This window comes from Lissotriton helveticus, chromosome 7 (assembly GCF_964261635.1).
Source record: "Lissotriton helveticus chromosome 7, aLisHel1.1, whole genome shotgun sequence".
NCBI classification, from domain to species: domain Eukaryota; kingdom Metazoa; phylum Chordata; class Amphibia; order Caudata; family Salamandridae; genus Lissotriton; species Lissotriton helveticus.
The window spans coordinates 157,256,735-157,270,658 of NC_136068.1; the positions used below are offsets into that span (position 1 = coordinate 157,256,735).

At 43.4% G+C, this 13,924-nt stretch overlaps 1 protein-coding gene across 1 annotated transcript in view; it reads left to right on the forward strand.

The window, feature by feature from the left end:
- The window catches only part of LOC144768973 (piezo-type mechanosensitive ion channel component 2-like), a 700,333-nt gene that overhangs the window by 434,447 nt on the left and 251,962 nt on the right, over positions 1-13,924 (forward strand). The window contains exons 28-29 of the mRNA XM_078652965.1: positions 5,678-5,774; positions 7,107-7,269. Coding sequence (XP_078509091.1) covers positions 5,678-5,774; positions 7,107-7,269 — 260 coding nt within the window. The remainder of the gene's footprint in view (positions 1-5,677; positions 5,775-7,106; positions 7,270-13,924) is intronic.

Below are 13,924 nucleotides of genomic sequence, written 5' to 3' on the forward strand. Positions count from 1 at the left end.
GGGGTCCCCAGGGTCTTTTGAATGGTTCGGGGAGGAGGGCTGTCCTCCCCCTCAACAAACAGTTTGGGCCCCGGGGAATGAGGTCACCAGAGCCTAATATGGCTCGGGAAGGAGGGGTCTACGCAACCCCTGCCCATAATATTTAAACTGGACCCAGGGAGATGGGGTCCCCGGAGCCAAAACGGCTCAGGGAGGGGGCCTCACACCCACCTCCCCTAAATAAGTTAATTGCAGCCCAGGGAATGGGGCCCCTGGGGGCCAAAAACAGCTCTCGGAGGGGGAACGTAGGCCGCCATTTATTTGCGATCCTGCTGGTGTACCGTGGGATTGCGGCAAAACAATTCTTTCCCCAATTGTGGACACAGGGGGTCCCTCAGGATTCCCCCAAAAGGGGCCAAGGGCGTCAGGGTATCCCTACCCTATCCCCTTATCTCGTTTTTCTATCTTTATTTCAGGACAGGAGACTAAGTCCTTGAGTCCTGTAATGACTGCCAGCAACAATTTTCTCATGTTGCTTGCAGCCAATCAGAGCGCTCGCTCTCAGGGAGCAAATTGGCTCAGTGGGGAAAAAAAAGCTCCTTGGGCCAATCAGAATGCTCTATTTTTAAGTTGGAGCCCCCGCAAGCCTCTCGTGGATCCCACTGTCCAGATATACAAGTATTTTCAAATCGTTTTAAAAAACTACTGAATGAATTTACATCAAATCACAATAAGCACAATCTGCGGTCCAAGACCTAGCTTCCTGACAAATATGGTGTAATTCTGATCATTTGCAGTAGCGCTCCTTGAAGAAGTCTATGGAAAATGCATGGGGATTTTGCATTGTGGGATCCTCCTTTTTTTCTTGGCTCCCACTTAATGGATCAGCTTGAAACTTTCCATGCACAAACTAGGAGAAAGCGTGCTTTTTTGGAAAGTTTAGTGGAGATATATATATGTATGTATATGTGTGTGTTAGACAGCACTCCTGGCTCACTTTTTCTTTTACACGAAAAAGCCAGAGTCGAGGCCCCAATGCAGTTCACAGTGCTTTCAGGTTTATTAGGCACAAAAAACGCTGGGGGTCGCGTAACTAGTTAGCATGGAGGAGTCTCGTTCATTATCGGAATTAACCAGACAAATCGCTCCACCAACTAAGAACGGCCATGCACCGTTATATATATATATATATATATATATATATATATATATAAAATATATATAAAAAATATATATATTATACATATACATGACGAAGGTCACAGCGATGACCGAAATGCATTAGAAACAAGAACGTGCCGAGTTAAAAAATAAATAATTAAAAACCGGGAGGAGTTGCGACTCATTCCTCTCTCCTGCAGAGAGGGTTGTTTGATATATATATATTACACGTCTGCCAGTGGCGTGTTGGGAGGCCCCCGCATATCAAGTGGCCTGATTTTCTGCTGGCAACGCTTCGGCTTTCGCTTCCGTCATGTACTGACACAATCAGGCCCACCACAACACCTGGGTAGAAGAAACGCGGTGACGAGGACACTGTTTCTCGCGCTGGGCTAGCAGTATCACTGCATGCCCCCGCGAAGATGATATCTGGGCAGAGTGGTTGTGCGGTGGGAATGGAAGGAGGCCTTTACAGTCGACAGTAGGGGGAACATTGGATTTGCAGCGCACTCCGTCCTGTGAAACGGCATATCCTACTGTCATCACCGCCACGGGACCACGAATCGGACTGCTGAATTCTGGGTCCTGTAGCTCAAATACCGACAGTATTGACTACACATGGCGGAGCCCATTTAGGGGAGGAGTGGCCGCAGCCAATCCAGCAGCAGCAGGACATTCTAAAGTGTGGACTGCATCCTTGTCCTCTATTTTCCACGGCGCTGACGAAGGCTCAACATGCCGAAATGCATTCGCCTTGGTGGATTTGACAAATAAAGGCTTCCTAACCTGTTCCCGTGTTGGCCTCCGCCTTTTCATTTGGGAAGGATTTCTGTGCATCAATTACACGTCTGCCAGTGGCGTGTTGGGAGGCCCCCGCATATCAAGTGGCCTGATTTTCTGCTGGCAACGCTTCGGCTTTCGCTTCCGTCATGTACTGACACAATCAGGCCCACCACAACACCTGGGTAGAAGAAACGCGGTGACGAGGACACTGTTTCTCGCGCTGGGCTAGCAGTATCACTGCATGCCCCCGCGAAGATGATATCTGGGCAGAGTGGTTGTGCGGTGGGAATGGAAGGAGGCCTTTACAGTCGACAGTAGGGGGAACATTGGATTTGCAGCGCACTCCGTCCTGTGAAACGGCATATCCTACTGTCATCACCGCCACGGGACCACGAATCGGACTGCTGAATTCTGGGTCCTGTAGCTCAAATACCGACAGTATTGACTACACATGGCGGAGCCCATTTAGGGGAGGAGTGGCCGCAGCCAATCCAGCAGCAGCAGGACATTCTAAAGTGTGGACTGCATCCTTGTCCTCTATTTTCCACGGCGCTGACGAAGGCTCAACATGCCGAAATGCATTCGCCTTGGTGGATTTGACAAATAAAGGCTTCCTAACCTGTTCCCGTGTTGGCCTCCGCCTTTTCATTTGGGAAGGATTTCTGTGCATATATATATATATATATACATATATCTGAAGATGTGAAGATATACATATACAACTAAAAAATAATTTATTTAGAAATAATTATTTTAAGGAAATTATTATGGGGCACATGCATCACACTTTCTTTTTGCGATTACCAAATGGCGATTTTTAAGAAATCGCTATTTGGTAATCGCAAAATGCAGTTAATCAAAACAGGGTACAGATAGCGATTCTCTAATTGTGATTCCTTAAGAATTGCAATCGCAATTAGGGACTCGCTATTTGCTATTGCGACTCCATTCTTTCCGATGGGTCTCAAGGCCCATAGGTGGGAATGGTCATGTATTGCCTAAATTGCGATTACCTAATTGGTAATCGCAAAGTAGGTAATGCAGAGGCAAGGGTGCCAAGGGGCCTAAGACCCCCCTGAGGCGCCCCTAACAAAAAATGTTAACATGTAAGGCACACACATCCCCTTGGGGCATGTGTTTGCGCCACATGGCATTTTTCAACATGGAGTTTTGTGCATTTTTCAAAGTAGGCACACAGTTAACATCAACTTCAAATTTAAGTTAATTAGTGTTTCCTAAATGCACAGTTCGTATTTAAGAAAGGCTTCTTGCATGTGCATTAGGGAATCTCAAATTGCGGTTCCCTATTTCTATTTGCAATTTAGGTAATTGTAAGATATTGCAATTACCTAAATTGCAAATCCAAAAACGTTCTTGCATAGCAAAAGGCCATTTTACCTTCGCAAACGGCCGATTCTTGCGAATCGCACTGTTTGTGATTTCAAAATTGCTTGATTCATGTGCCCCTTTATGTATGGAAATTTAAAATAATAGATAGATTAAAATACATTTTAGTAGTTTATTAAATATAATTAATACATGTGTTTATGTTTAAAATAATATTTTTATTAAAATTATGTTAGGTGATTTAGTACATTATGTTAAAGGGAATATTTCATATAAATAAGTGAGAGTTGATGTTATTTTATTTATATTGAATTTAAAATAAAGGTATACGGTTTGTAACAAATCAAAAAGAATTTTAATTTAGAGTATGGGTTGTAATATGAGGAAGGGAATTTCGGTACTTAAGGATTTGTAGTTTTTAGGGGTGGCTTGGTTTTTTAGGGATCAGAGATGGGTTAGTGTTAAGAACTTTTTAGCATTCACTGGTTGGTAATAAAGAGGGGGTAGTAAGGAGTTTTTAGTGTTCAGGTGTGGGCAGCGTATATGCATAGTACTGCATTTTTAGGGCTCGCATCTGCACTGTATGGAGTAGTAAGAGGTTTTTAAGGCTTAGTGATAGATAGTTCACAGGGGTATTAATGTGTTTTTAGGGCCTAGCGATAAGTAGTGTAGAGGGGTAGTATAGAATGTTTAGGGTTCATTGATGCATAGTGTATAAAAGCAGTTAGTAGTTGTAAGTATACAGTGATGGGCACTAAGGCATTTTTAAGATTTAGGGATGGGTAGTGTATGGGATACTATGGTGTTTTAAGTGATCGGATGGGTCGTGTAGAGAGGTGACAAAGAGCTTTTGGATTTAGTAAGGGATAGTGGTAGTAAGAAGTATTTTGGGCTCGGTGATGGGTAGTGCATAGGGTTAAAAAAGCCGTTCACCATTACAGGCACAGTGTTACAACTTTGGATTGGTAAAATACAACCCAAACCAATCTGTAATGAATAAAACCAGCTCCTGATACCTGTGTTTCAATTTTATTAGAGCTTGTCTGAGAAGCATAACTCTCCAGACACAAAAGAACACACAGTACATGCCTATACAATGCCCTTTGCCTGGGTGTGGTACTGTCTATGTGTGTGTGTGTGTAACACATCACAGGTAACTGTGCAAAATGGTCCAGTATTAACATTAAGATGTTTCTGGTGAAATCATACACAACGAAGTGAAATATTTTCCTGCAAAGACCATGGGACCGGAGGTTGGAGTCTTTCCGACCGACATCGTTGGTTTCAATTACGACCGCCTTATTACAATGTAGGAAGTCGGATTTGAAACTGGCCGGTCATTCCAGCTGGATTCCAACAGGCTTAGAAGTCCGTCGGCTAGTCAGAGACTGGCCCGTAATCCCAATGGACGGCGTTTCCGCCGTTGGAATTACGATTCTCGGTTTCTGTCAGACTTTCCATGCCGGGCTTACCTACATGGAAAACCTGTCAGAAAGCGACTTAGGGGGCCCCTAGCAGGTCCCCCTTCTCCTTGCGGCCTCCGGTTGAGGGCCAAGGGGGCACTGCACTGGGTGTCAGGCACCCTAAGGTGCCTGCCACGCAGTGCAGGGATGAACACAACCTCCCATTTCCCTATGGGAGCTTGTGCAACAGCCATTTTACGGCCGTAGCACAAGCTCCCAAAAGGAAATGTGAGTATGCGACTGCACCATGTGCGGTCGTATGGTAATTCAGCGGTCAAGACCGCCGACCGGAGGTCGGTCGATCCCAATTCCGCAATGATGTCGATCGGAGGCAACTCCGACCAACATCATAATCGCCCCCAGGTGTGTGTATGGGTAACTAATATGGTCCAATCTTACCATTGAGGAGTTCAGGAGACATCATAAACCGTGTGGCCGAAGAACTTTCCATCTAACATCTTTTATTCCGAAGAAATAGTTCACTACAAGTTGCTGAATATTTCCTTCGTTAAAAGTTGCCTTTTGCAGGTGCACCTTTTATGTTATCTTTGGAAAGTTAACGAAACTTGTGAATTATAAGATGCTTAATCAAATTTGCAGCAGTCCGACATTTATGCTCACGGCCTAGATGAAGCACCATCAATATATGGTCAGAATTCATAGATGCAGGGTTAAAAACTAGTGTGAAATTCCATTACATCACAAATATACACCAGTTGCAAGGGTTACAAGGATACATCGTGATACTATTGTATAGTCTCATGTGCATAGGTTACAATTCAGAGAGCAGCAAGGCTTCATTAGGGAAGAAATAGCTGATTATTGTTATCCCTTCTTTATGTGGCCCATATGTAACTGATTACTCCAACACGCATCAGTGTACTGGTGAACTTATTTGTGTCAAAGTGATCACAATAGCTGAATTAATATATTTTTTTCCCCAGATTGGAGCTTGTGCGTACCTAGATAAATTGCTACACAACAATTGCTGGCTAATTCAGACCTTCAGTTTGTTCTGCACTATCAAAGGATATGACTTGCGTAAGTATTAAACAGTCTCACGTTTATATATATATATATATATATATATATATATATATACACACATACATACATAGCTAGCTATCGTTGGATCACCACTCTTCATCCATTGGTCTGTTGAGCTGTAATTCATATTTTTCTTTCGCCCACCACAGCATGGGACAGTGGGTGAGCCCACTAAAACCATTGACCTTCTTGCACCGTGAATATCAGCGTATTGCCTGATTACATATGCATATCTACCTAAAAAGAAGTGCATTTCTGTGGCATGGCTGGTGGGCCAATATTTAACTGTTAATGCTTTTAAAAAAATGTTCATTCGTTTTTTTTAATTAGGTTTACTCTTACCTGTGTGTTTAAGCTATGCCTTAGGGTTAAAGAAATTCAAAGCCAGTAGTACTGATTTCTTTTGTGCCTTTAACAATTGTTTTTTCCTTTGAAGTCTATTGAAATTTAAAAAGGTGGTCCATATTTATTAGAAATAGAAGTGGATGCTAGAAAGCTCACCCGCTGATCTATTAAAATTGTATACAGTGATTATTTCTTTTTTAATTTTATCTTTTATTGCAAGCTTGTGGCTATCACATGTCCACATTTAGATTTCCTGCATTTTAAATAATTGTAATGAAATTAACAATACTCATCACAACAATCGATAAAAGCCAGCCATTGTGGCTTTGCCAGTGCTTCATTTAAGTTGCACCTTTTCTTCTTCAATATATCATCAATACACCCTGATAAGAAGTGTTTTAAAATGGACTCATGGACTCTTTTTGTTTAAATGCTTTTGCTGAGAACACAAAAGCCCTCTTTACAGTTGGTACTGACATATATGTTATTTTTTTATCTGATTGATCCTTTGGTATTTCAAAAATTTAGTTTGTTTTCTAAAATGTATGTTGATAGTCTGCCCCAAACCCTATGTGTACCTCCCTGTTGCATTTATTACTATATCATGTATGATGTTAACTCAAGGGTTGTAGGCCATGCAACTCAAAGAAGTTGCAGGAGGGAATGAGAATGCCAGTATGACTAGAATTCCATCAATCCTTGCACTTCCGGTTATTTACTAAATTTCCTATTTGCGACTACTAAACCACTTGTTTTCAGATGTGCACCATTAATGACTGTGGGAGCTGTAAATCATCTGTTCTCTTTGAAAAGATGGTTGAAGATTCCAGTGTGTACAGTGACATGAACTAAATTATAGCTTTGGATAGCATCTTGCTCCCCATTGTCAGAAACATAAGATTGCATAGTGCGTCATTACTGGCTCTAAAATAGATCAGTAAAATAACTTTTAAGAAATACATTTTTCTTTGCCCCCCAAAGCTTCAGCAACAGATGAGATATGTGAACTTCCTAAAAATGAGGCTGGTATTGTATGGGATGCTATCACCTTCACCTTCCTGTTGCTCCAGCGAAGGGTTTTCACGAGCTACTACTTCCTCTACGTTGTTGCAGATTTAAAGGCCTCCACAATCCTGGCTTCAAGGTACAGTGAGTAAACAAACTGCTCGGGTATCTGAAAGGTATTCTAATACTTCAAGAAAAATATTCTTTAAAGTACAGTTGATCTTTGTTAATGGGGTATTGCCTTACTTCAGTGGGTACTGTTTATGTAAGGTGCCCAGTTTAGGAGAGTCCTGTTTTCGCTTCTCATCTGTCAATCTGTTATCATTAGTGCTTAAAATTATGTAATATGGGCCATCTCCCAAGTGAACATAAATACATTTATTTACTGACCCTCACCTTTGAGTCATGGGTGGTCAAAACATTTAGAATAAGATCGCTGATTAATTACATGAAATTGTGTTAGTGTTGTGTTGTCCAACCTCGATTGAAGTTAACAAAATAAACCTGAGTAACTGATGTGGAGTTACATTTTCATCCTTGTCCCTTCCCTGATTGCACCTGGAAATAGTGCAATTTCTCACATTGTAGCCTTTACATACTTTTTGGGACCTATCTGTATTCATTATGGATATATGAACAGCTTAATGTGTAAACTTTATCTGAATTTTATGAAGAACCATATGCTTGTGATCATGGTTTTCTTATGAATCTGAAAGAGGTAAATTTATTGTGAGAAAAATGCTGAAAGAGAAGAGCATGAAATTGATGTTGAAAACAGAACAGCAGCCATTTGCCCAGGCAACTGTGTTTGGCCCACCCATGATCGCTTTCCACTACAAGGGCATTTTGCAATTGTGAACATCACAAATAGCAATTTAGAACAATAAGGGGATAATTGCATAATGGGCACATGGTCATGAGCCTAGAATAACAGACAGGAAACAGTGTCAGGCCCCAATTTGGTGTTCAGAGATAATGCTGGATTTTAGTTCACTGTGTCCACATTCCTACCCCCTTCTTGATTATGATCCTAAACCCAAGAACAATTGCTTATCAGCAGTCCGTTTGTAAAAAGCAAGGTGCTAGTATCATGATCAAGCAGGGAAAGACAGGAATTTCCAGCAGTTATGTAGCACATGTGACCTGCATCATTAATACTTGTCACATCAGCTATCCTAGGCATATCAACAACGCCCAACTCCAGCACCCTTATCCTGGGATCGACACCATGTGAAACTCTGTCTCAAAGCATATGGTGCATCAAAATTAGCTCTTCTTTAGTGGATCAAGGACAGGAATGTGGATTGAAGGGCTAGTGTAGCCTAAACTTCTCTCCTTTATCTCCTAAGTCATGCTGGTTTCACCTTCTATGTCAAGAATGTGTGTTCAGCCTGCTCTGCTTCTAACAGAAGTCTCCCTCACATAAGCTATCCCACAAAACCTTCTTTATGTTTATGACAGTCATGTCCTGTCTGGATTAGGTTAATATAATATACACCAGGCTTCCAGCTAAGATGCACACCAATCTACTGCCAAGTTCCTTGTAGTAAGGCACATTTTCTGTATCACCCTTAGGGCCACATTACACATGCACCAAAACTCTTTCTCCCCTGGATGGCTGCATAAGATCGTAGTTCAAAACGGTATGCCCTGCACCATGTAGGGCACCAGGGAGAGAGGTAGTTATCCAGTATTGATTCTTTCATAGATTCACATACTTGAATCATTTCCCGTCATCAAAGTGGGAGTCCCACAGTACTATAGTAAAGCAGTAAGTATAACTAACATAGGCTATAATGGCACTAGGCCATGAAGTTAATAGCCTATCTATGTCCCTTTTTTAAAGGACCAAACTTTGACTATGACCAATCAGGTCACAGCACCCTCTAGAACCTTCCCAAGAGAGGCTGACTTCCTCAGATTTTCACCGTGTCATGTGTGAAGGGAGTCTCATTGAGCTCTGCTCAGTTTTTCTCATCTGAAAACTATTTTCAACTAATATTCTACTATGTCTGACAGATAAGACCTCTTCCATCCATGTAAGAGCTGTGGGAAAAAGAGAGTGCATGTGAATAACCCAGATAAGTACTGCATTTATTGCCTTCATCTCAAACATGAGGTAAAAGAGTGCACGATTTGTTGCACTCTCTCCTAAAAAAATTCTGAAGGCAAGAGAAGGTAGGCTACTAATGTGGCTCAGAAGACGAAAGCCCAAAAGTCATCTTCTGAGGAGGATAGTGACACCTCTTCTAGGTCTCACAAAAGGGTTAGATCCCATGATGGAGTGCCAGAGGAGTCCAGAAAATCTGGGAAGACTTCTCACCAGCCTCACAGCTCCAAGAAAAAGGAGAAACATAAACATTTCTCCACAGAATAATCCTTACCTGGCTCTTTAATGCCTTCTGCCAAGGATAGAGATTGCCGTCATGTCGTATCTGCTGAGCCTTCAATGAGGCAGAAATCCTCCTCCAAATCCTTCTCGACAGCTCCTTCTCCATTGACACCGAGATTGTCGACGACCACCAGTGCTACCATCTTGTTGTCAAGACCATCGACGGCTAAAACAATAACAACTGCTGCCCATCAGCGCTCCCATCTTCTCGCCGAAGATTCAGGAGTCAACGAAATACCTGCCAACGCCTCCTTTGATGACGAGCCCGTTGACAACACTGCTATCAATGATGGTCTCTTCGACCCACCTGTCGGCGACTGCCTTTCGACATGTATCCTGGTGACAATTGCTCCATCGACGGTAGTTACGTTGACAAAGTCAACCACAGCACCAAAGGACACCTCCATCTCTCCAACAACTACATTGACGACACCACCGCCAATGGCGATTAAAATGTCTAAGGTTTCCAGAACCTTTCTGCATCTTGAAGTCACTTCACCCAGCAAAGTCTTTCCTCTACCTCCAAGTCATCTATTGGAGAATGAGGAATCTGATGTTGAGGGTGGTCTGTTTGGTCCAGCTCACAGTTTGTCAGAACTGAATGCTAAATGTCAGGAGGAACATGAGGATTATGAGGGGGAAGGGCATTACTACCTACATTACTACCCTCTACCTTCAAGACATTATGAGCCCCAAGGATATTACTCTTATCCTCTACCTCAGCGGTATATTACCCATCTTCTTGCTTCGTTGATACAGGAACTCCAGGCCATGCTTACATAATATGGAAGGCGTTTTATAGGCGTTTTCCACAACCACCTGATCAACAGCCTGGTGCACAGCCACAACCCATCACCCGTCTTCCTCCAACACCTCTCCCTCCAACAGCCAGCATTAGAATGACGCCTGCCTCCCATGTGGCATTGCCACTGAGGGATGATCCATCATCATCATGTGATGATAAAAGAGAAGAGGGTGAGATTCCTGACATACAGCTGCCTTTGGATAAATGGGATGACTATGTCAAACCAGCACTGTCCCCACCTCCCGCAACACCCTTCCCATTCGCCACCAGAAGATATAGGAGGCTTCTACAATCTGATTGACAGGTGCAACCAGCATTCATCTCCCTATGTCGTTGACGCAGTCTGACTGCTTCCTGTATGATTTTAAAGAGCAGGCAATACAATTGGTATGCTCTATACCAATTGTAGACTACTGTTTGGCAAGAAGTAGTCTAGGTGATGAAAAATCCTGTCACTGTAGCGCCTGTCCTCCCTCACATCGACAAAAAGTACAGAGTCCCTAAGGATTCCCCTTCATGTTTGACAGGACATCTCTAACCTGACTAAGTAATATCTCAAGTGGCACAGAGGAGGTCTAAGAACCCATCTACTCCTATTTTGGAAGCCAGGAAGATCATGGAAGAGGGCAAGCGCACTTCATCTGAAATATTAGATTGTTTAATGGACATCGCCTCCACAGGCTTCCATCAACTAGCCAGCACAGTGGTGTTAAAGCGCCATGGTTGGCTCAGGGCAACCTCTTTCAGACTTGAGGTCCAGTCAAACATTTTGGACATGGCATATGACGAGGACACAACATTTGGCAAACACATTGACAATGCCTTGCTTGCGATTAAAACGGACAATGATACTGCCAAATCCCTAGGCCCCTTCCAGTAGGTGCCTTTTTGAGCAGCGTGTGTGCCCTGCTTCTCTTCTTACAGGGGTGGATTCCAGCACTCCCAGTATCAATACCACCTGCCCCAATACAGACAGGGGTATCAACAACATTCCTACTGTCAATCCTCTATGGCGGTTTTCTCTAAAGAAGGGCCTTGCAGAAGACCACCTTTTCAGAGCCGCGACACAGGCCGCAAACAGTGACCTTCTCCACGGGCCAGCTACACAAATTTATCATTCCGTAGGATGCGAAGATATCCAATTACCTTCATCAATGACAAACCATCATTCCAGACAGATAGGTATTGGACCTTGTCAACTTTGTCAGTACCCTGGAGTCTACGGAGAATCCGCCAACCAATCAATCAAGGGGAGCGCACCCCCCTCATCTTCACTTACTATGGAATAATGCTCTCATAATACCTGCCAAATGAGCAATAGATAAAGCCCTAAGTGCCCAAAAAGAGAAAGGATTCTACTCCTGTGTTTTCCTTTTTAGGAAGAAATCAGGAAAGTGGAGACCTATCCTACTTCTCAGTAAACTCAACAAATCCCTTCACAAGCAATCTTTCCGGGTGATCAGACTCTCCGACATTCTTCATCGTCTAAACAGCAGAGATTTCCTGGCATCCGTAGACCTGGAAGACACTTACTTGCATATCCTCATCCATCCCAAACACGGCAAATATCTCAGTTTCACAGTAGCTGGTACCCATTACCAATTCAATGTCCTTCCCTTCGGCCTCAAGTCCTCCCCTCATATATTTACAAAGTGCATGGCCCACATAGCAGCAGAACTCAAGAAGCATGGCCATCAGGTATTCTCTTACCTAGATGACTGGCTTCTACAAGCTTCAACCCCAGAAAAAGCTGCGGGAGCCACAAAAGCCTGTCTCTTGCTTTTTCTCAAGCTGGGCCTCTTAGTGAATTGGCAAAAGTCCTCCACCAGTCCCAGGCAGACTATAGCTTTTCTCAGAGCTGAGCTGGACACGATTCAAAACAAAGCCTTCCTCTCCCAGGACACAAGGGAGGCTAGTGCAGTTGGCGCTAAAAAATAGTAAGAAAAAAGTACGTTTCTGTGAGACTGTTCAAGTCTCTCCTAGGCATGATCTCTTCTGCTATAAACTTGGTACCGTAGGCCCACCTCAAGATGAGGCTGTAAAAAGAGGCGCTGCAACTCTGATCGATACAGTCATAAGAGTCCTTCGAGGACTTGAGTTCCATTACCCTATGTATGGTACCCACTCTGGCATGGTGGTCTCACAAGCCACATCTCTCTCAAGGCCTCACATTCCTGCCACTAGTACCGGATTTCATCATCACCATTGATGCTTCTATGGAGCCTGGAGAGGCCATTTACAGGACCTTCAAATCCAAGGATGGTGGACAACAAGACAAATGTTTCTCCACATCAACAGTCTGGCGCTCAAGGCCATTTTTCTCTCCCTAAAAGCAAGCTTTCCTCTCAAGGATCGCAAAATCCTCTGTGCTGGTCTCTACCGACAATACGACCAGCCTCTATTTCATCAACAAACAGGGAGGAACTCTCAAAAAGCCCAAGAGCTGTGGGGTTGGATCACAACCACACCATATCCTTAAAAGCAAAGCATGTTTCTGCAGTCCACAACACACTAGCGGGCACTCCCAGCAGACCAAGGGCAGCTGCCACGAGTGGGAATTGGACAGCACCAGTTAAGCAAAATATTCTCATTGTGGGGGAAGCCAGTGCTGGACCTCTTCGCGATGGACAGCAATTCCAAATGCTAGTTCTACTCCAGTCAATATCCTCACCCAGGGTCATGTGGAAATGCTCTTTTAATGTGCTGGTCCAAGATTTATGCGTATGCTTTTCCCTCCTTCCCACTGATTCCAAGGTCCTTACCAAGTTGAAGATGGAACGGTGCCTTCTCTAATTGATCACTCCCAAGTGGCCCAGGCAGCACTGTTTTTCGTAGCTTCTCCTCCTTTGGAAACCAAGCCCATTTGCCTTCCACCAACGTTATCTCTCCTGAAATTGAACCAGTGTCTCTCAAGTTGCATGCATTGTTCCTGAATTCTATGAGTTTCAGAACTTTCTCTATGTCTGTAAACCTTACAAAAGCGGAAAAGATTCTGTCAATGGTGTCAACAAAACAACATATACCTGTTCCACATTTTCCCGAAACAGATCTTACCTTATCTTTATTTTGTGGCCAAGTCAGGCCTGGTCTATTCAACAGTCAGAGTTCACCTTGCTCCAAATTCAAGGTACATACGCTCGCAACAGGATCTATCTCTCTGTTATACAAAACTCATATAGCAATTCATGAAAGGATTCTTCTGAGTTTTCCCACCGATGCGAGCTCCTCCTCCAGAATGGCATCGCAATGTAGTCCTTGCACAACTAATGAAGCAGCCTTTCAAACCCATTCATAAGGCATAATTAAAGTTTCTCACGTGGAAAGTTCCTCTTCTCCCCGCTCTCACATCCACCAGAAGGGTTAGTGAGATAAAAGCCTTTACCGTTCAAGAGCCCTTTCTTTGTTTTACAGATGAATTTGTACTTCTCAGAACAAGCCCGAAGTTCATCCCAAAAGTTCCTTCTCAATTTTACCTCAATGAGCCTGTCATCCTGTGGATCTTTTTCCCCAACCCAGCCACACTGGCTGAGCAGGCTCTTCATACTTCGCACTAAAAGCTTTGGCCCAAATTTTCCCTTCGCAGAACTAAGTTCATTC